This window comes from Entelurus aequoreus, linkage group LG06 (genome assembly GCF_033978785.1).
Source record: "Entelurus aequoreus isolate RoL-2023_Sb linkage group LG06, RoL_Eaeq_v1.1, whole genome shotgun sequence".
Taxonomy (NCBI): Eukaryota; Metazoa; Chordata; class Actinopteri; order Syngnathiformes; family Syngnathidae; genus Entelurus; species Entelurus aequoreus.
This window is the reverse complement of record NC_084736.1, coordinates 1,690,326-1,713,297: the sequence shown is the minus strand read 5'-3', so window position 1 is coordinate 1,713,297 and position 22,972 is coordinate 1,690,326. Positions and strand designations below refer to the sequence as shown.

General features: G+C 44.1%; 2 protein-coding genes across 8 annotated transcripts in view; both read left to right on the top strand.

Moving 5' to 3' along the window:
- Nucleotides 1-22,972, top strand: part of LOC133651718 (KN motif and ankyrin repeat domain-containing protein 2-like) — a 58,838-nt gene that overhangs the window by 6,053 nt on the left and 29,813 nt on the right. The gene's annotated exons all lie outside the window — the stretch shown is intronic.
- LOC133651716 (uncharacterized) lies at nt 822-8,904 on the top strand. 2 transcript variants are annotated; one of them, XM_062049771.1, is made up of 2 exons: nt 822-1,033; nt 1,855-8,904. In XM_062049771.1, exon 2 carries the CDS (start codon nt 2,078-2,080, stop codon nt 8,171-8,173), a length of 6,096 nt encoding a protein of 2,031 aa, XP_061905755.1. In that variant the 5' UTR covers nt 822-1,033; nt 1,855-2,077; the 3' UTR covers nt 8,174-8,904. The 2 variants fall into 2 exon arrangements, with proteins under 2 accessions (XP_061905755.1, XP_061905756.1); XM_062049772.1 differs by lacking the exon at nt 822-1,033 and having other exon boundaries at nt 1,675-6,791; nt 6,870-8,904.

The following is a 22,972-nucleotide window of genomic DNA, read 5'->3' as shown; positions in this document are numbered from 1 at the left end:
TCCATGTCTACGGACTAGTCATATCCATGTCTACGGACTAGTCCTGGCCATGTCTACGGACTAGTCATGTCCATGTCTACAGACTAGTCATGTCCATGTCTACGGACTAGTCCTGTCCATGTCTACAGACTAGTCATGTCCATGTCTACGGACTAGTCATGTCCATGTCTACGGACTAGTCATGTCCATGTCTACAGACTAGTCATGTCCATGTCTACGGACTAGTCATATCCATGTCTACGGACTAGTCCTGGCCATGTCTACGGACTAGTCATGTCCATGTCTACGGACTAGTCTTGTCCATGTCTACGGACTAGTCATGTCCATGTCTACGGACTAGTCATGTCCATGTCTACGGACTAGTCATGGCCATGTCTACGGACTAGTCATGGCCATGTCTACGGACTAGTCATGGCCATGTCTACGGACTAGTCATGTCCATGTCTACGGACTAGTCATGTCCATGTCTACGGTCTAGTCATGTCCATGTTCTACGGACTAGTCATGTCCATGTCAACGGTCTAGTCATGTCCATGTTCTACGGACTAGTCATGATGAAGCTTCCGTTCTCATAAAACTGTACTGATGAAAGCAACTCTCTACTAGTGTTGTCCCCATACCAATATTTTAGTACCACTACATAAATGTACTTCCATACTTTTCTAAATAAATGAGCCCGCAAAAAATGTCATTATTGTCTTTATTGTAACAACAAATGTTAGTGTACATGAAACATATGTTTATTATTGTCATTTAGTCCTTCAATAAAATGTTTGTGGAGTTGAAACTCAGTGTGAATGAAGTGTCCCTGCCCTGGAAGTAAGGAGCTGTCTCCTCCTTAATCTTACTCCTTGGTGAAGTACCAGAAAGAACTACATTTCCCAGAACACCAAGGTCAAGATGGCCACCAATTGGCTGATTCAAGGCAGCTGTTAAGGAATGGTGGTGCTGTCTCATTTCATGCAAGCAAGCAGAGCGGCAAGACGCAAAAATCTACAAGATCCATCTTTAAAAGACTTCCAACACACCAATGGTCGGTGAATATACCCACTTTGCAATATGCTGAAATGCTTATTTGTTAAAACTCACCTTGACATGTTGGTTTACTTACCTGTCTTAAATTGTTTTTAGTTTGAACCACAGCAAATTTACTCCAACCTTGAGCATTGATTGCATCTGGGTATTTTCTTACTGTTTGATAATTAAAAAGCTTGAGTTAATTGAATTGTTAAATAAGCTCAATTTAAAGGGATAAAAAGTCAAAGATTATGGTTCAAAGTTAAAAGTAATAAAGATAAAAGCAAAGTTGAAGGATAAAAATGTTAAAACTTTTGCTTAAAGTTAAGCTAATTATACTTACCTTTATACTTACCTTACTAATTAAGCTACCTTATTAATTAAGCCAATTATACTTACCTTTTACTTACCTTTACTCCGTTTGGTGGATTTACTCAGTTCCATCATGGTAATGAATTTACATGATTGATTACTTAATTGCATGATTAGTTAAATGATTAATTGAGTGAACGATTAAGTAATTAAACGATTGATTGATTAAATTAAATGATCAATTAATTTTGACTTCTTTAAAGTGACTAAAACTACTTTTCTGATTTACTTGTTTCATTTTACTGAAACTGGTTAATTTGACAGTGCATTCACATGCATTTAATCTAAGTGTCTAGAGTCCTTTTGAAAAGTAATGTTAGATAATTTAAAAGTTTAAACAATGGTATTTAAAAGTTTGCAAATTTAACTTTAAAAATAATACCTGTTTGAGTCAGTTGAATTTGAACCTTTTTGTAAATACCTGTACATATATTGTTTTTCCATTGTTAACACTTGTGTTCGAAGGTTAACAACCTGATTGAATGAAGATCAACAGAAAAGAAACCAACAAAGCCAAAAAGTTGGATAAATAAAGTTGATCAATTGGAAATCCGAGTTGTCCTGGTGTCCTTTACGGAGTCAATAAGTGGAACTTGACAGTTGTTAACCACGGACCAGCCCTGGACAGTGAAGATCAAAGGCCTCGAGACCCAGGGGAGCTGTGGACGCCGGAGAAAACGGGATAAAGATGGCCGAAGAGGTATTGGGGAAGACTGCCGTGATCCTCAAGCAGGAGAGGACGACAGCCAAGAGGAACCTGACCAGAGTGGCCAACCTGATCTCCAGAGGAGCAGGCACCATGCTGCAATCCGAACTAAAAGAGGAGTTTGCCAAGTTTGCCGACCGTTTCACATCACTGCTGGATGCCAACGAGGACTTCAAGATTGGCCTGGAGGCTGACGTCAAGAAGGATGACCCAGATGGGGAGCTCGAGAAACAGCAGGAGGATGACATCCGAGCAACTATAAAAGATGCCGAAGATAAGATGGCAGAAATCAAGGACATTGTCCAGACCAACCTGTGGGGAAGATACGGGAAGACTGAGCTGAAGGCAGCGATTTCCGAGGCAGAGGACGCCATTCAAAGGGCTGAAAATGTAGCAGTTGAAAGCAACAACGTGGAAGGCTATGACGTTTACCTCACCCTGCTGAATGAGACGGTGAGTGTTACCATCCATACCATGGCCCATTGGGAGAAATGGATCCCTCAGCACTTAAAGGACGAGATGGATGACAAACTAACACAAGTGAAAGCAGCTCACTACAGGCTCAAGTTGAGGAAAGCTGAATTCGCCACATCCAGGAGGCTGGCTGATCAAGGTGCAGGAGGACGACCTGGCCAACCAACACATCCCATTGTGAGGATAAAGCCTACATCCCTACCAGTCTTCCATGGGAGCAAAATAGACTTTCACAGGTGGAAGAAGGATTGGGAGAGCCTCCAGAAACAAGGGGAGCCGACTGGATCACCAGAGGTAAAGAAGATCCAGCTGTTGGAGAGCGTCAGTGATTCCATTGCCAAGGAACTAAGACTGTCCACCTACACCACAGCAACAGATATCTTCAGGGTCCTCGAAAACAGGTACGGCAACAAATCAACGATCACAGTCGAAATCTTGGAAGCGCTGGACAAGATGGCACAAGTCAAGGGGAACCAGCCCAGGAAGGTCATTGACCTAATACAAGCTGTGGAGAAGGCCCTGGCTGACCTGACGGAGCTAGGAAACTCTGGAGCCATCAGAAACCCCCTCGTCATCAGGTCGATTGAAAGCAAGTTACCAGATTTCATAAAAAGAGACTGGCTGATGTATATGGTTGAGCCCACCAACCGTGTAACCCCAGACAACCATTTTGATATGCTCCTAAAGTTCCTAAAGAGCCAGGAGGAAATACTGGAACGACTCGAGCAACTAAAGCTGGTGGACAAAGCGGAAGAAGCAGACAGGAAGAAGCCAGAAAGAAAGTTTGCATCTACCAGGGCTACGAGTAAAGATGGTGACGAGGTCTGTGGCATTTGTGGTGGTGGTGGGCACACCAACAAGATCTACTTTTGCAAGAAGTTTAAAGGCTTGAAGCTACATGAGAAGAAAATGGCCCTGAAGAAGCTGGGAGCGTGCAGGAAGTGTCTTGGGTATCACGACGCAGGTGGCTACTGCAGAGACACCTTCCTATGCGGAAACCAAGACTGCAAAAGGGCAAGCGGCACACCTGACCACCACTACTTCCTATGCCCAACAGCAGAGGCCAGAAGAGAAGGAAGCAAAGGTGCAAAAGGAGGAAAAGAAGGAAAAGGTAAATTCACTGAGGAACAGGAGGCCTTCTTGTCACAACTTGCCCCAGAACTGGCAGAGAAGGGCAGAAAGGCATTCTCAAACCGAGCCTCAATGACTCTCAAATCAGCGGGCCAGTCTGAACTGCTGAAGGAAACTGGGCTGGCTGAGTTACCAGTGATGATGATGTTGATGATGGTCACAGCTAACGCAGGTCAGAAGATTGGCACACTTATAGACCTGGCATCCGACACAAATTACATCACTCACAAAGCTGCCGAAAGACTTGGCCTGAGAAGTGAAGACATAGCGCTGGTCGTACATGGAGTTGGAGGCATGACAATGAAAGTCAGGACGAAAAGGTACCTCCTGAAGGTCCGAGTCAAGACTCCCAAGGGGACTGAGCGAGCACATCAACTGGTCTGCTATGGCCTGGAGCAAATTGCAAAGGTCCATCAAGCAACTGAACCCGAAAAGTTGAAAAGCTTCTTCCCAGATGTCCAGCTTGAGGAGTTAGAAAGACCAGAGGAAGTCGAGCTCCTCATAAGCCATCGCGAGGGACGACTCGCACCCCAAAGACTAAAAGTCATCGGTGACCTTGTCCTATGGGAGAGCCCCCTGGGCAAAACAGTCGGTGGAGCACACCCTGACTTGCTCGAAGAAGTGGAGGTGGCAGCATATGAGTCAAGAACCCACTTTGCCCGCTCCATGAGAACCGCTGCTGTCCGATACCAAGAGATCACAGTCCCAGCGTCTGAGCCAGGCCGGCTACAGCAGGACGATGTGGCCCACGCAACTACATCTGCCAGTAACCGTGAATTTCTTGATTGGTGGCACTGGGACAGCATCGGAGCTGCATGTGAGCCGAAATGTGGAAGCTGCCGGTGTGGAAACTGTCCTCCAGGAGGAAAGGACATGACCCTGGCGGAGGAGAGGGAGTTTGAGATCATTAAAGGAGGACTCACCTACAAGATGGAGGACTCTCACTCCTCAACTCCACACTGGGATGCCAAATATCCCTGGACTGAAAATCCAGCCTCTCTCCCCAACAACAAAAGAGCAGTCCAAGCTTGCTTCTTGAGAATGGAAAAGCAACTGAGCAAAGACCCAGACTGGAAAGTTGCATATTCCACCCAGATCCATGAAATGGTCCAAAGAGGCGCAGCCATAAAACTCACCAATGAAGTCATGGAGAAGTGGAAAGGACCAGTTTGGTATGTCAGCCACTTGGTGGCGCCAAATCCCCATTCAGTGACTACACCAGTTCGTATTGTCTGGAACAGCAGCCAAAAATACAACGGAGTGAGCATGAATGATCTTCTCCTAAAAGGACCAGATGTTCTCAACCCCATCAGAGCTGTCCTGCTCCGATTCAGAGAAGGAGTGAACGCAGCTCTGGGCGATATCAGAAAGATGTATAACTCTGTCTGGTTGGAAGAGCGAGAGATGCATCTGCACAGGTTCCTGTGGAGAGACAGCCCAGAAGAGGAAATCAGTGAGTATGCCGTCACCAGAGTCAATATGGGCGACAAACCTGCTGGCTGCATTGCTCAATTGGCCATGAGGGAAACTGCAAGTCTGCCCAACTTCACTCACCTGCAGGATGAACGCAGAGTCATTGAAGAAGACAGCTACGTGGATGACCTGTTGACCTCCCACAATGACCTGAACAGACTTGACCAAATCACAGCTGGAGTTGAAGAGGTCCTAAAGGCTGGAGGCTTCTTCCTCAAACCATGGGTCAGGTCAGGGCAAAGTGGGAGGAAAGAAACTGAAGCGGATGTCCTAAAGCCAGAGCAAGGAAACACCTTGATTCTTCCAAACCAAATAAGAGAAGGAGAGAACAAAGCCCTGGGCATCGGCTATCAGGTGGACAAAGACAAACTGTACATGCTGACGGCGGTTAACTTTTCCAATAGGAAGAAAAAGATGAGAGTTGGCAAAGATCTTCTTGAAGAGGAGGTGAGAGCTGAAACGCCTAACCCACTGACGAGGAGAGCTCTCCTAAGCCAAGTTGCTGCACTGTACGACCCAATCGGCCTAGTTGCACCGGTCAAGCAGAAGGGAGCAATTCTCGTCCGTAAAGCATTCCAAGAAGGAGGGGGTGGCAAGCTGACCCAAGAAACCTGGGATCAACCTCTTTCAGAAAGACTCAGGGAAGAAGCCATACAGCTCTTCGAGGAATATGCCCAGCTTGGACAGGTGAAATTCCACAGGAGCCTCACACCGCCCGACTGGAAAGGGAAACCCTACGGCATCACATTTTCTGACGGAAGTGACAAAACCTATGGTGCTGTGATGTACGTCAGATGGGAGACAAGTCACGGAACTGAAGTTCGATTCGTGGAAGCAAAGGCCAAACTGACACCCCTGGACCAAAAGGGAGATGCTGTAAAAGCAGAAATCTGTGGCGCAGTCTTTGCTGCCAGAATTCGGAAGTACGTGGAGAAACATGCCCGTATGAAGATTGAGAAATGGTTCCACCTACTGGACAGTCAAACAGTCCTCGGGGCCATCCAACGAGAATCATACGGATACCAAACCTTCTTCGCCAACAGAGTGGGCGAAATCCAGATGTCCGGGCCAGTGCAAGACTGGTGGTGGACCAGAGGAGATCTGAACATTGCTGACTTAATAACAAGAGGAGGCAATCCCAAAGACTTAAATGAGGAATCCACATGGCAAAACGGACCAGAGTTCCTGAAGTGGCCAGTGGAGGAGTGGCCTATTCAGTCAGCTGGAGAAGTTGCAGCCCAGGCCAGGGAGAGTGTAAACAAGCTTCAAAGAAAGGCATTCTCTGCTGCACTGACCAGAGCTCAAGCTAAGATGAGTCGGCAAAAAGAAGACCCACTGGTCACTCCGGAAAAGGAAAGTCCCTGTGAAGAATCGAAACCTATTATGCCAAGAAGAAAACCCACTAGCTGGGTGAAACATCTTGTGGTTGTAAAAAGGTTCAGTAGCCTGACAAAACTGATCAGAGTTGTTGCCTGGACACGACGAGCTGCCGAGCAGTGGCTGAAGAGGAGGTCGAACCCAGGACAACCAAAGTGGGAGGCAACACCCAAGCAGGCTGGATTGGCTGGCACTGAACTAGAAGGTGCACGTGAAGACGTCTTCCTCGCAGCTCAAGAAGGTGTAACATTCCCAGTCACTACTCTGAGCAGATTGGCAGTATTCAAAGATGTGAAAACTGGACTCCTCGTTTGTGCAGGGAGGATCCAGATATTTAACGAAGATGAGACAGCCGTGCCAGTCTTGCCATTTGAAGCATGGGTGTCAACATTGCTGGCACAAGAATCCCATGACGCTAACCACGAGGGGGTAGCAGGAACCCTTCTACGGATGAGGAAGACAGCGTGGATAATAAAGGGCCGGAGAATTGCCAAGAAAGTAGTTGACAGCTGCATAGTTTGCAGAAAGAACAGAGCAAAGAAGTGTCAACAAATCATGGCAGACTTACCTCCAGAGCGAACCACCCCAGCTGCTCCTTTTGAATTCACAACCATGGACCTATTCGGCCCTTATGAAGTGAAGGATGAAGTCAAGAAAAGAACCAGACTGAAAGTGTGGGGAATCGTCTTCAGTTGCATGGCCTCCCGTGCCATACACACTGAACTAGTGAGTGACCAGTCATCCCAAGGCTTCCTCCTCGCCTATCAGAGGTTCACGTCACTCAGAGGACATCCCAGGAAGCTCTGGTCAGACCCCGGCACAAATTTTGTGGGCGCCAAACCTGCTCTGGAACAGCTGTACACATTCCTTGACCGACTGGACAAGTCTCAAGTCGAAGACATGGCTGCCAACCATGGAACAGAATGGTCCTGGAAGATCCACCCTGCGGATTCTCCCCACAGAAATGGTGCTGCAGAAGCGGCTGTCAGAGTGGTCAAACGGGCCCTGACCAATGTCGGCGGAGATGGTGTCTTCACCTGGGGTGAATTTCAAACCTTCCTCTACATGGCTGCCAACCTTGCAAATGAGCGACCAATCGATGCAAGAACTCAAAGCAGGGAAGACTGTGTGGAATACATCACCCCAAACTCTCTGCTCCTAGGGCGTGCCAACCCTAAGGGAGATCCTGGAGACTTCCAGTTTGATCGCTATCCTTATAAAAGACTGCAAGTAATTCAAGCTGAAGTCACCAAATTCTGGAAGAAATGGAGCCAACTAGCTGGACCCAACCTCTTCATAAGAAACAAATGGCACACCAAAGAGCGAAATGTTTCTGTCGGAGATGTGGTCTGGTTGGCTGACCAAAATGCCCTGAGAGGACAGTACAAGCTGGCCAGAGTAGTCAGAGCCAATACGGACAGCAAAGGCATCGTAAGAGACGTGCTTGTGAGGACCTTTCCCAGCTATCCTGTCCCCATCAAGAAGACAAGCGACAAAGAAAAACCGACCACGAAAACCAAGAGGCTCAGACATCAAATCCCAGCAACAATCCTGCATAGGGATGTCAGACGCCTCATCATTCTAATTCCCATTGAAGAACAAGGGAAAGAAGGACCTGTGTGACCCCATTGGGTTTTGAAAACCATGAGGGCCAAGTGGGAGGTGTGGAGTTGAAACTCAGTGTGAATGAAGTGTCCCTGCCCTGGAAGTAAGGAGCTGTCTCCTCCTTAATCTTACTCCTTGGTGAAGTACCAGAAAGAACTACATTTCCCAGAACACCAAGGTCAAGATGGCCACCAATTGGCTGATTCAAGGCAGCTGTTAAGGAATGGTGGTGCTGTCTCATTTCATGCAAGCAAGCAGAGCGGCAAGACGCAAAAATCTACAAGATCCATCTTTAAAAGACTTCCAACACACCAATGGTCGGTGAATATACCCACTTTGCAATATGCTGAAATGCTTATTTGTTAAAACTCACCTTGACATGTTGGTTTACTTACCTGTCTTAAATTGTTTTTAGTTTGAACCACAGCAAATTTACTCCAACCTTGAGCATTGATTGCATCTGGGTATTTTCTTACTGTTTGATAATTAAAAAGCTTGAGTTAATTGAATTGTTAAATAAGCTCAATTTAAAGGGATAAAAAGTCAAAGATTATGGTTCAAAGTTAAAAGTAATAAAGATAAAAGCAAAGTTGAAGGATAAAAATGTTAAAACTTTTGCTTAAAGTTAAGCTAATTATACTTACCTTTATACTTACCTTACTAATTAAGCTACCTTATTAATTAAGCCAATTATACTTACCTTTTACTTACCTTTACTCCGTTTGGTGGATTTACTCAGTTCCATCATGGTAATGAATTTACATGATTGATTACTTAATTGCATGATTAGTTAAATGATTAATTGAGTGAACGATTAAGTAATTAAACGATTGATTGATTAAATTAAATGATCAATTAATTTTGACTTCTTTAAAGTGACTAAAACTACTTTTCTGATTTACTTGTTTCATTTTACTGAAACTGGTTAATTTGACAGTGCATTCACATGCATTTAATCTAAGTGTCTAGAGTCCTTTTGAAAAGTAATGTTAGATAATTTAAAAGTTTAAACAATGGTATTTAAAAGTTTGCAAATTTAACTTTAAAAATAATACCTGTTTGAGTCAGTTGAATTTGAACCTTTTTGTAAATACCTGTACATATATTGTTTTTCCATTGTTAACACTTGTGTTCGAAGGTTAACAACCTGATTGAATGAAGATCAACAGAAAAGAAACCAACAAAGCCAAAAAGTTGGATAAATAAAGTTGATCAATTGGAAATCCGAGTTGTCCTGGTGTCCTTTACGGAGTCAATAAGTGGAACTTGACAATGTTGAACATACTAGACAACTTGTCTTTTAGTAGTAAGTAAACAAACAAAGACTCCTAATTAGTCGTATGCAGTAACATATTGTGTCATTTATACACCTATTATTTTGTACACATTATGAGGGACAAAATTAGTTATTAATCTACTTGTTCATTTACTGTTAATATCTGCTTATTTTCTCTTTTAACATGTTCTATCTACACTTCTGTTCAAATGTAATAATCACTTATTCTTCTCTTCTTTGATACTTGACATTAGTTGTGGATGATACCACACATTTAGGTATGGATGTGATACCAAGTAGTTACAGGATCATACATTGGTCATATTCAAAGTCCTCATGTGTCCAGGGACATATTTACTGACTTTATTAACATAATATACATTTAAAAAAAAGATTTTGTGACAATAAAAAATATCGATGTAATCATAGTAGTATCGACACCTACTCAGTGGCCTAGTGGTTAGAGTGTCCGCGCTGAGATGGGTAGGTTGTGAGTTCAAACCCCGGCCGAGTCATACCAACGACTATAAAAATGGGAGCCATTACCTCCCTGCTTGGCACTCAGCATCAAGGCTTGAGTTGGGGGTTAAATCACCAAAAATGATTCCCGGGGCGTGGCCACTGCTGCTGCCCACTGCTCCTCTCACCTCCCAGGGGGTGATCAAGGGTGATGTGTCAAATGCAGAGAATAATTTCGCCACACCTAGTGTGTGTGTGACAATCATGGGTACTTGAACTTTACTTTAGATACACTATTGTACTTGGTATCATTACAGTGGATGTCAGGTGTAGATCCACCCATGGCGTTTGTTTACATTGTGACGGTGGTGAGCTATTGTATCCTCCTACGCTGTGTAGTGAAGCATGTTTAGCTATTCCTCGTCCTGCAGTGATAATGATACTTGTAAGAAACTGACTTTATTTGTGGCCATGGAGACCAGGATTAGTGATTTAGAAGTAGCTAAAACACTGTGGATGGATGTTAGCCATGTGTTAAAGCAGCTCTTCCTGAGGGTGAAAATTCCCGGATTTCAAAGAATTCCCAGTTTTCAGGGACATTTTCCCCATTCGGAATGAATGATCCTTTTCTTAAACTTCCACAATCCACACCTTTGTCAACCTATTTAAACTATTCCAACACCAACACATTCCACTCATCAATCCAACACTTTCTCAAGTTACAAACCAAATTCCATTTCTCCTGGAAATTCAAACTCTTCAACATCCAAACCATTCCAACATTGAAAGTATTCTTCCATTCATACTACATTCTGTCAGCATTTCACTTCAACTTCAGCATTGGTGCATACACACGCAATTCCAAAATGTGGCAATAAGCTACTTTGCAACACAGGGTAAGAATACACTTCCAGGTCAAAGGTGACTAGGACACACGCTTTTTTTTTTTGCACATGTGTACTAGGTCGCGTTGTGCCGGCGGGTGGAGGGGGTCTTAAACGACCATTGTGTGTGTGTGTGCGCGTGTGTGTGTGTGTGTGCGTGTGTGTGTGTGTGTGCGTGTGTGTGTGTGTGTGTGTGTGTGTGTGTGTGTGTGTGTGTGTGTGTGTGTGTGTGTGTGTGTGTGTGTGTGTGTGTGTGTGTGTGTGTGTGTGTGTGTGTGTGTGTGTGTGTGTGTGTGTGTGTGTGTGTGTGTGTGTGTGGATAAGGTTAGGTGGGATATACCCTGGATAACCTTAGTGTAGAAGGGGCCTAAGCTTTGTCCTTAAATGTACAGTATGTACCGTAATTTCCGGACTATAAGCCGCTACTTTTTCCCCTCGTTCTGGTCCCTGCGGCTTATACAAGGGTGCGGCTTATTTACGGCCTGTTCTTCTCCGACACCGACGAAGAGGATTTCGGTGGTTTTAGTATGCAGGAGGAAGACGATGACACAATGATTAAAGACTGACTTTTCATATACCGGTAGGCTGGTTATTTTGATAACGTACAGGCGAGCACTTTGTATTACTTTGCACCGTTGTATTATTTGTACTCTGCACGAATGCTGTTCGCCATGTCAAAGATGTGAATGTTTGATTGAATGATTGAAAGATTTATTGTTAATAAATGGGACGCTTTGCATTCCCAAACAGTCATCTCTGTCCCGACAATCCCCTCCGTGGTAGCAGGAACCCCTATATACTACGCTAATTACACATCAAAACCCTGCGGCTTATAGTCGGGTGCGGCTTATATATGGAGCAATCTGTATTTTCCCCTAAATTTAGCTGGTGCGGCTTATAGTCAGGTGCGGCTTATAGTCCGGAAATTACGGTATGTTTAGCATTTTTTACAAATTCAAAATATATCCAAATGGTTCCCACATACTTTAACTTTTTATTATGCGGCCCGTGTTGGAAAAAGTTGCGACCTTTCTGTAGTATTAACATATTTTCCTAACATTTTTGTATGCTTGTCCCCCTCACTTATGATTTCAAAAACAAGTACGTTATCCATCAATTTGTGTGTAAACAATGGAGATCCATAGGGAATTGTGCAATAACTTAATGAGGCGTTTATAATTCTTATATATTCACTGTAACATGTGTGCTCTGAGAGCAGCCAGAATTGCAATGTGGCCCTCAATGAAAGCAGAGTTAGAGCTGGCATAAACGGTACCCGCCTTAGAATTCATTTGCCATCTCTTGTTTGGTGCACACCAGAGTCCAAATGGTCGCGTTCCCACTTGACCAAATGAACCCGACGAGCATAGCAGAGCCACCAGAAGCAAACATACTGAAACAAGTGTGAAGACACATTCATACTAGAAGACCAGACGGGAAGGTTTCAACTTGGAACATCCAGAACACACCCATCTTGGTGCTTTCCAAGGACCGCTCCCAGACTGATGTCTTAGTAACTAGAGACCACATCATTCGCCTCGCCTCGCTAGTTTTGGAAGCGGTTCCCGAGCCGACTGTCCCGTTGAGGTACTTCTGGAGAGAGTTTAAACAAATAGAGCGTAGTCAGATACTGTGTACACATGCTGAAGGAATGTACAGTCCTTCTAGTAAATCACCTTGAACATGCGCTCTAATCTGGATGAAGAAGAAATCCCAATAATCCCGCTAGATCTCTCTAAATACAATAATCTAGTCTCAAACATGCCAGAGTAGTGTTTTTCCTCTGTCATTGGGGTGTTTTTACGCAGATATCCCACAAAATAGCCGCATAAGAGCAGGTCTGGTGTTCATCAGAACGTAGTGACGTGTGCACTTTGATGCAGTAATCTGAGAATCAGATGTGTGATGTAGACTGTGGCAACATCCTGACTGACATACTGTATGTCCATTACTGTACTTTAAGATAGGGCTGAAAACTCCATCGTGATATAAGTGTTTTATATTGGTCCATATTTGTTGATGGGGTTCTACTTTATAGCGCTTTTCTACCTTTAAGGTACTCAAAGCGCTTTGACACTATTTCCACATTCACACACTGATGGCGGGAGCTGCCATGAAAGGCTAACCACGACCCATCAGGAGCAAGGGTGAAGTGTCTTGCTCAAGGACACAACGGATGTGACGAGGTTGGTAGAAGGTGGGGATCGAACCAGGAACCCTCAGGTTGCTGGCACAGCCACTCTCCCAACTGCGCCACGCCGTCCCCAATTTGTTGATATTTTTGGACATTGAAACCGTGTAGGACTGACTTGGTAGGATATGTAGAGCGAGCAGTGGACATAGTGAGAGAGATCAGAAAGCATAAGAACAAGTATACAGGACTGTCTCAGAAAATTAGAATGTTGTGATAAAGTTCTTTTATTTTCTGTAATGCAACTAAAAACATGAAAATGTCATACATTCTGGATTCATTACACATCAACAGAAATATTGCAAGCCTTTTATTATTTTAATATTGCTGATTATGGCATACAGCTTAAGAAAACTCAAAAATCCCATCTCAAAAAATTAGAATATTTCCTCAGACCAAGTAAAAAATAAAGATTTATAACAGCAAAACAAAATCAAACATTTGAAAATGTCAATGAATGCACTCAGTACTTGGTTGGGAATCCTTTTGCACGGATGACTGCATCAATGCGGCTTGGCATGGAGCCAATCAGCCTGTGGCATTGCTGAGGTGTTATGGATGCTTCAATAGCAGCCTTTAGCTCATTTGCATTATTGTCTTTCAGCTTCTTCTTCACAATACCCCACAACTTCTCTATGGGGTTCAGGTCAGGGGAGTTGGCGGGCCAATGGAGGACAGTAATGCCATGGTCAGTACACCAGTTACTGCTGGTTTTGCCACTGTGGGCAGGTGGCAGATCATGCTGGAAAATGAAATCATCATCTCCATAGAGCTTTTCAACAGATACAGATACAATAGCCGTATTCCCATGGTCAAGCCACTCCTGAACTCAAGACAACGGAAGAAGCGTCTGACTTGGGTTATGGAAAAGAAGCACTGGACAGTTGCAGAGTGGTCCAGAGTCCTGTTTTCAGACCATTTGGGGACCAAGGGACGGCGTGGCGAAGTTGGTAGGGTGGCCGTGCCAGCAATCGGAGGGTTCCTGGTTCGATTCCCACCTTCTACCAACCTAGTCACGTCCGTTGTGTCCTTGAGCAAGACACTTCACCCTTGCTCCTGATGGCTGCTGGTTAGCGCCTTGCATGGCAGCTCCCGCCATCAGTGTGTGAATGGGTGAATGTGGAACTACTGTCAAAGCGCTTTGAGTACCTTGAAGGTAGAAAAGCGCTATACAAGTATAACCCATTTATCATTATTATTATTACTGTCCTCCATTGGCCTTCCAACTCCCCTGACCTGAACCCCATAGAGAATATGTGGGGTATTGTGAAGAAGAAGCTGAAAGACAATAATGCAAATGAGCTAAAGGCTGCTATTGAAGCATCCATAACACCTCAGCAATGCCACAGGCTGATTGCCTCCATGCCACCTCAGCAATGCCACAGGCTGATTGCCTCCATGCCACCTCAGCAATGCCACAGGCTGATTGGCTCCATGCCACCTCAGCAATGCCACAGGCTGATTGGCTCCATGCCACGCCGCATTGGTGCAGTCATCCGTGCAAAAGGATTCCCAACCAAGTACTGAGTGCATTCATTGACATTTTCAAATGTTTGATTTTGTTTTGCTGTTATAAATCTTTATTTTTTACTTGGTCTGAGGAAATATTCTAATTTTTTGAGATAGGATTTTTGAGTTTTCTTAAGCTGTATGCCATAATCAGCAATATTAAAATAATAAAAGGCTTGCAATATTTCTGTTGATGTGTAATGAATCCAGAATGTATGATATTTTCATGTTTTTAGTTGCATTACAGAAAATAAAGAACTTTATCACAATATTCTAATTTTCTGAGACAGTCCTGTATACATTTGATTGTTTACAATCCGGGGAGGTGGGATGTGAGTTGTAGTTGCCTGGAGGTGTTCTTGTAGTGCGGTTTTGAAGGAGGATAGAGATGCCCTTTCTTTTCCACCTGTTGGGAGTGCATTCCATATTGATGTGGCGTAGAAGGAGAATGACTTAAGACCTTCTGTCAGATGGGAATGTGGGTTTAACGTGGTTAGTGGAGCTCCCCCTGGTGTTGTGGTTATGGCGGTCATTTACGTTCTGGTCAGTTTAAAAGGGAAGAACCCAACTGGATAGCATCTGAGAGATCATGTCTGGCCCGAGATGACTTCCTGTGCTCTGGCATCCAAGAGTTTTGAAGGCCCGTGAAGCTTTGAGCAACCATCTTCCTTTGTCTTCCTCCACTGACGACCCCTCAATCTGCCCCCTCATCATTCTTAATCCCCCATCTCCACTAAGAAAGCATTTGCTCCCAAATACCACCCCACTTTTTTTGAGGGGTGGGGGGGGGGCATATTTTTGCCTCTCGGCCCCGCCCTTGCTCAGTTTCCTGTCTTAGGCCATGCCTCTAGAGGTAATGTGAGCTACTCCCCTCCCTTTGGCCCGGACTAGACTTAGTCAGCACCTCCGACCCGCCACGCTTTAATGCAAGGAGCAGGGTTTTTTCCAAAAGGGCCGAGTCGTGACGGCGATGTCCTATTGGCTGAAGCGTCCCTCTGAGAAAGCGGCCTGTGTGCATCATGACATCATCAGACACAATCCACGGCTTTTGTCCCTCAGTTTGAAGGCGCTGTGAGGGGCCGCTTGTTGGACATTTTGCAGACATCATCATGCATGGAGAGCGAGGACTGAATGAAGGCATGTGTGGCGGAGGCTGACAAAGACGTGATGTAGAAACCCTCTTAAGATCCTCGTGGCCCCGAGGGAAATGTCTTCTGACCATAAATGAGCTTCACTCAGGAAGATAAAGTGGCTGCTTCTCATGCTTTTGTCCGCATATTTTTAGACGGGGAATGTACAAATGATGGTCACGCCTCTGCCAAACACATTTGAAATGACATATTGACTTCTATTTGTGATCTTCCTCATGTCTGCGAGTAAATCCTGAGCTTTGCAACTCTTTGACTTTCCATGTCTTTTCTTATTCCTCCTTTCCTGTTACTCGCTCCTCTGGGGAATCCAAAGATGGAGCTCCCTTTCCTGTTAGCGCTTCCTCGCATGGGACCGTGACATATTAGCGGCAATTAGCTGGCACATGTGATTACAAATGTTGAGACTGGAGTCCTGCTGGTTGCAGCTGAGTAGTGCACCTCACACTTCTTCAAGACAAAGTCGGGATGTGGAAATAAACTGCCATGAAATCCTTGACGGTTAGTGTTGTCATGTCAAGTTGTGTTTATCGTAAAACCGTGATTGATTAGCACTGACAGTGTTGATGCTCATTACCTGGATACACAGCTAGTGCACTAATCGCTAGCTAGCCTAAATGCTAACATGTATACAAGATTCATTAAAAATCAGTCTAAATGCTGTCTGAGCAACTAAAAACAAACTTGGTTGAAAGATTTCAATGTGTAGAAGTATTTTTTGAGCACAATCAACAATACCATCCATCCATCTTCTTCCGCTTGTCTAAAGTGGGGTCGCGGGGGCAGCAGCCTAAGCAGGGAAGCCCAGACTTCCCTCTCCCCAGCCACTTTGTCCAGCTCTTCCTGGGGGATCCTGAGGTGTTCCCAGGCCAGCCGGGAGACATAGTCTCTCAAACGTGTCCTGGGTCTTCCCCGTGGCCTCCTACCAAGCAGAAGCGCCCTAAACACCTCCTGAGGGAGGCGTTCAGGGGGCATTCTGACCTAATGCCCGAACCACCTCATCTGGCTCCTCTGCAGGTGGAGGAGCAGCAGGTTTACTCTGAGCTCCTCTGGAATGACAGAGCATTCAACAATACCATGATAATAAATATGATAACTGTGATCATTTTGGTCACTTTTGTTGTATTTTTTTCACAAATAAGCTATTCTATAATATTTGAAATAGTTACATCCGTAATCCAGGGTCAGTGACACAAAGTTATGCAATTGTGTTCCTTATTATTACAGCAAACCTCAGACGAGATGGCTGATGTCGATATAAGCGATTGTCGACATCACCAAAAGTCAAACTAAAGCTTGTCTTTGCTTGCACATTGACTTGTGCCAGAGACATGAGGACAAAGTGCAATGACTTGTGCCAGAGACATGAGGACAATGTGCAATGACTTGTGCCAGAGACATGAGGACAAAGTGCAATGACTTGTGCCAGAGACATGAGGACAAAGTGCAATGACTTGTGCCAGAGACATGAGGACAATGTGCAATGACTTGTGCCAGAGACATGAGGACAAAGTGCAATGACTTGTGCCAGAGACATGAGGACAATGTGCAATGACTTGTGCCAGAGACATGAGGACAATGTGCAATGACTTGTGCCAGAGACATGAGGACAATGTGCATTGACTTGTGCCAGAGACATGAGGACAAAGTGCAATGACTTGTGCCAGAGACATGAGGACAATGTGCAATGACTTGTGCCAGAGACATGAGGACAATGTGCAATGACTTGTGCCAGAGACATGAGGACAATGTGCAATGACTTGTGCCAGAGACATGAGGACAATGTGCAATGGGAAAGCTTTTTTAGAGCTATGGTACTGTTTTCCTCCATTTGTGCTTATTTGTATTCTTCTGTTTACATACAATAATTCTATACCTAACTACAAAACCCAAAACCAGTGAATACACCACCATACCATCACAGATGCTGGCTTTTCAACTTTGCACCTAGAACAATCTGGATGGTTCTTTTCCTCTTTGGTCCGGAGGACACGACGTCCACAGTTTCCAAAAAACAATTTGAAATGTGGACTCGTCAGACCACAGAACACTTTTCCACTTTGCATCAGTCCATCTTAGATGAGCTCGGGCCCAGCGAAGCCGGCGGCGTTTCTGGGTGTTGTTGATAAATGGCTTTCGCTTTGCATAGTAGAGTTTTAACTTGCACTTACAGATGTAGCGACCAACTGTAGTTACTGACAGTGGTTTTCTGAAGTGTTCCTGAGCCCATGTGGTGATATCCTTTACACACTGATGTGGCTTTTTGATGCAGTAGCGCCTGAGGGATCCAAGGTGTGTAATATCATGGCTTACCTGCAGTGATTTCTCCACATTCTCTGAACCTTTTGATGATATTACGGAGCGTAGATGGTGAAATCCCTAAATTCCTTGTTGAGAAATGTTGTTGTTAAACAATTTGCTCAGGCATTTGTTGACAAAGTGGTGACCTTCGCCCCGTCCTTGTTTGTGAATGACTGAGCATTTCATGGAAGCTGCTTTTATACCCAATCATGGCACCCACCTGTTCCCAATGAGCCTGTTCACCTGTGGGATGTTCCAAATAAGTCTTTGATGAGCATTCCTCAACTTTATCACTCTTTTTGCCACTTGTGCCAGCTTTTTTGAAACATGTTGCAGTCCTCAAATTATAAATGAGCTAATATTTGCAAAAAATACCAAAGTTTCTCAGTGTGAACATGAAATATCTTGTCTTTGCAGTCTATTCAATTGAATATAAGTTGAAAGGGATTTGTTGTATTCTCTTTTTATTGACCATTTACACCTGGTAGGACTGGCGGGATTTGGTCGGTGCCAAAAAGTACTGACTTCGGTACACATGCCTAAACTATTGGCCTACGAGTTCAGTCCAAAAAACTTGTGAGACTCACATTTTTGCAGCAAATTCCTAAAAACACTAGAGTGCTGTCATAAAAATGATATTTGACGAGCTTTTCAAGCAGAAGGTTCTTAAACACCGCAAAGAGTTCCTTTAACTCTTCCAAAAAATAGACCAAAATCAAATGTCTGCTGTTTCTCCAGAATATACAAATTAAGACTAATAATGAAGGGAGAAGTCCGGCCCCCTGGTCTTGAACTTTCTGGAAATGTGGCCCCCAAAACCAAAGTAAAGTGTGGCGCTAGACTACAGTCAGCTGAAGTTCTGATAAACCCTTAATGATGTTTTTCCTGGTTCCATCCATTAAATGATGGTTTACACTCTCCTTTCCTGGGTTGTTACCGGGTCCCTGGGGAAATGTGAAGATGGTGCTTTCTTTCCTGTGAACGTCTCCTTCCGACGGACCTCCAACATCAGTGCCAATTAGCGCAGAAATGTCATCACAAATGTTTCGGGCAGATTCCCATAAAAAGAATCTTCGCCTAAAATATGGGCTGAAAAGCCGCAGCTGTGTTTGTGGATTTGCTGGAGCTGAAAAAGGCTTTGGCACGTCTGGAGATCTGTGAGTTTTCATCTCCAGATGGTGTGGGAGTCTCACTGAAGTATGTTCCGTCTGCACAAACAAGGGAGTGTAGCACCCTAAAAGCACCTCTCATTTATTTCTTCAAATATGGACTCCAGCTAGTTTTGTAGCTTTCGATACGTGTTTCCTGGGGATGAAGATAGCGTCACCCAGCATGTGGGTCCAGACAACACAATTTGCTTGTTTTTAAGGTGAACTTTCCTGCCAAACACTGATGTGCACACACCCACTGTCCCATGTCCACTTTCTATTAGAAGCAGCTGTGGACCCTGCATGAATGGCTCTTTGTGACGCGCACCACCCAAAGGCCACCCCCGCCCTCTGATGTGACACAATGAGCTCTGCAAAAACAACAACAGCCAGGCTTGTTATTATGATCCAAAGGTCACTCAAAAGTGTTTTAAAAGTCCAAAAGAAGGAGTACACAAGCAGGTCTTCCTGGAAATCTAAAGATCAGTGGACATTCTTATCTGCAACATGTATGCACTCCCTACTGAGCAAAGGAATGTAAAGCACCAAACTGTCAGATGCAACTAGGAATACAGTAAGTCTGGTTGTGTTTCTGCCTCATTCCTGTGACAATCCTGCATGTGACTGAAGTACAAAATACAAAAGCAGTGAAGTTGTCACGTTGTGTAAATGGTAAATAAAAAGAGAATACAACAAATCCTTTTCAACTTATATTCAATCAAATAGACTGCAAAGACAAGATATTTCATGTTCACACTGACAAACTAAATAATCATGAACTTGGAATGTAATGGCAGCAACACATTGCAAAGAAGGCATTTTTACCAGTGTGTTACATGGCCTTTCCTTTTAACAACACTCAGTAAAGGTTTGGGAAGTGAGGAGACACATTTTTGAAGTTGAATTCTTTCCCATTCTTGCTTGATGTACAGCTTAAGTTGTTCAACAGTCTCTCTTCTCATATTTTAGACGCCACACATTTTCAATGTCTGGACTACAGGCAGGCCAGTCTAGTACCCACACTCTTTTACTACGCTGTTGTAACACGTGACTTGTCATTGTCTTGCTGTAATAAGCAGGGGCGTCCATGGTAACGTTGCTTGGATGGCAACATATGTTGCTCCAAAAGCTGTATGTACCTTTCAGCATTAATGGTGCCTTCACAGATGTGTAAGTTACCCATGTCTTGACCACTAATACAGTGGTCCCCAACCACCGGGCTGTCCGTGGATCAATTGGTAACGGGCCGCACAAGAAATTTAAAAAAAAAATAAAAAAAATGTTTTTTAATTAAATCCACATAAAAAACACAAGATACACTTACAATTAGTGCACCAAGCCAAAAAACCTCCCTCCCCCATTTACACTCATTCACACAAAAGGGTTGTTTCTTTCTGTTATTAATATTCTGGTTCCTACATTATATATCAATATATATCAATACAGACTGCAGGGATACAGTCCGTAAGCACACATGATTGTATTTTTTCATGATTAAAAAAATAAATAAATAAATAAAATACCGCCCCCGGTCCGTGGGACATATTTTCAAGCCTTGACCGGTCCGCAGTTACAAAAAGGTTGGGGACCACTGCACTAATACACCACCATACCATCACACATGCTGCCTTTTACACCTTGACCCTAGAACAGTCCAAATGGTTATTTTCCTCTTTGGTCCACAGTTTCCAAAAACAATTTGAAATGTGGACTCGTCAGACCACAGAACACTTTTCCACTTTGCATCAGTCCATCTTAGATGAGCTCGGGCCCAGCAAAACCAGCGGCATTTCTGGGTGTTGTTGATAAATGGCTTTGGCTTTGCATAGTAGAGTTTTAACTTGCACTTACAGATGTAGCGACCAACTGTAGTTACTGACAGTGGTTTTCTGAAGTGTTCCTGAGCCCATGTGGTGATAGCCTTTACACACTGATGTGGCTTTTTGATGCAGTACAGCCTGAGGGATCCAAGGTGTGTAATATCATGGCTTACCTGCAGTGATTTCTCCACATTCTCTGAACCTTTTGATGATATTACGGAGCGTAGATGGTGAAATCCCTAAATTCCTGGTTGAGAAATGTTGTTGTTCAACAATTTGCTCAGGCATTTGTTGACAAAGTGGTGACCCTCGCCCCGTCCTTGTTTGTGAATGACTGAGCATTTCATGGAAGCTGCTTTTATACCCAATCATGGCACCCACCTGTTCCCAATTAGCCTGTTCACCTGTGGGATGTTCCAAATAAGTCTTTGATGAGCATTCCTCAACTTTATCACTCTTTTTTGCCACTTGTGCCAACCCTTTTCAGGTGACTTACGTGGCTATGACGTCACGTGACTTACGTTGCTATGATGTCACGTGACGTCATAGCGACGTAAGTCACGTGACGTCATAGCGACATAAGTCACGTGCCATCATAGCGACGTACGTCACGTGACATCATAGCGGCGTAAGTCACGTGACGTCATAGCAGAAGTGACGTCGCTATGACGGCACGTGACTTACCTCGCTATGATGTCACGTGACTTACGTCGCTATGATGGCATGTGACTTACGTCGCTATGATGGCATGTGACTTACGTTGCTGTCGCTGCTCTCCGCCATCCATCCTGTAGTGGAAAGGCCAGCCAGATGGCTGTGAAGTGCAGTGTGGCTGACAACTGTATAGAATAGAATAGAAAGTACTTTATTGATCCCTGGGGGAGATTCAGCACCACAGTTCGCTCACAATAGACAATAAACACTTGGGTATTTTTTTACATGTGAATAATATAAAGACAGTCTATTATACAGCATTATTCACATGTGAATAATATACTGTAAATATAGTCTATTATACAGCATTATTCACACGTAAATAATATAAATACAGTCTATTATACAGCATTATTCACATGTGAATAATATAAATACAGTCTATTATACATCATTATTTATAAATCCATGATACATTTACAGTACATGTAGAGTCAAAAGGAACATAGCTGGGTGAAGAGCGTGGTTAGAGGCTTAAAAAGTCTGACTGTTCAGCTGTTGAAAGAAAAACATTCCCCAATCAGCCAGTAGGGGGGGCCAAGCTGGGTCCATTTGGACCTCCTAGCAGGTCAAAGTGTGATCAGGCTTCATTGCTCACAGTCCTCAGTGTCTCTCAGAAGGACAGGAATGTTTTTCTTGGCTTTGCAACCTGTGTTTAGACATAAGTCTGTTTTTATTCTTCAGTCAACTTTGAAGTGGCCCTGCCTCTGTTACTTCAACTCTGATGACCACTTGCCACAATCCACCTATCTACCCCTCCTGAGATGTGTCTGTTACTTGAACTCTGATGACCACTTGCCACAATCCACCTATCTACCCCTCCTGAGATGTGTCTGTTACTTGAACTCTGATGACCACTTGCCACAATCCACCTATCTACCACTCCTGAGATGTGTCTGTTACTTGAACTCTGATGACCACTTGCCACAATCCACCTATCTACCCCTCCTGAGATGTGTCTGTTACTTCAACTCTGATGACCACTTGCCACAATCCACCTATCTACCACTCCTGAGATGTGTCTGTTACTTGAACTCTGATGACCACTTGCCACAATCCACCTATCTACCCCTCCTGAGATGTGTCTGTTACTTCAACTCTGATGACCACTTGCCACAATCCACCTATCTACCACTCCTGAGATGTGTCTGTTACTTCAACTCTGATGACCACTTGCCACAATCCACCTATCTACCCCTCCTGAGATGTGTCTGTTACTTCAACTCTGATGACCACTTGCCACAATCCACCTATCTACCCCTCCTGAGATGTGTCTGTTACTTCAACTCTGATGACCACTTGCCACAATCCACCTATCTACCACTCCTGAGATGTGTCTGTTACTTGAACTCTGATGACCACTTGCC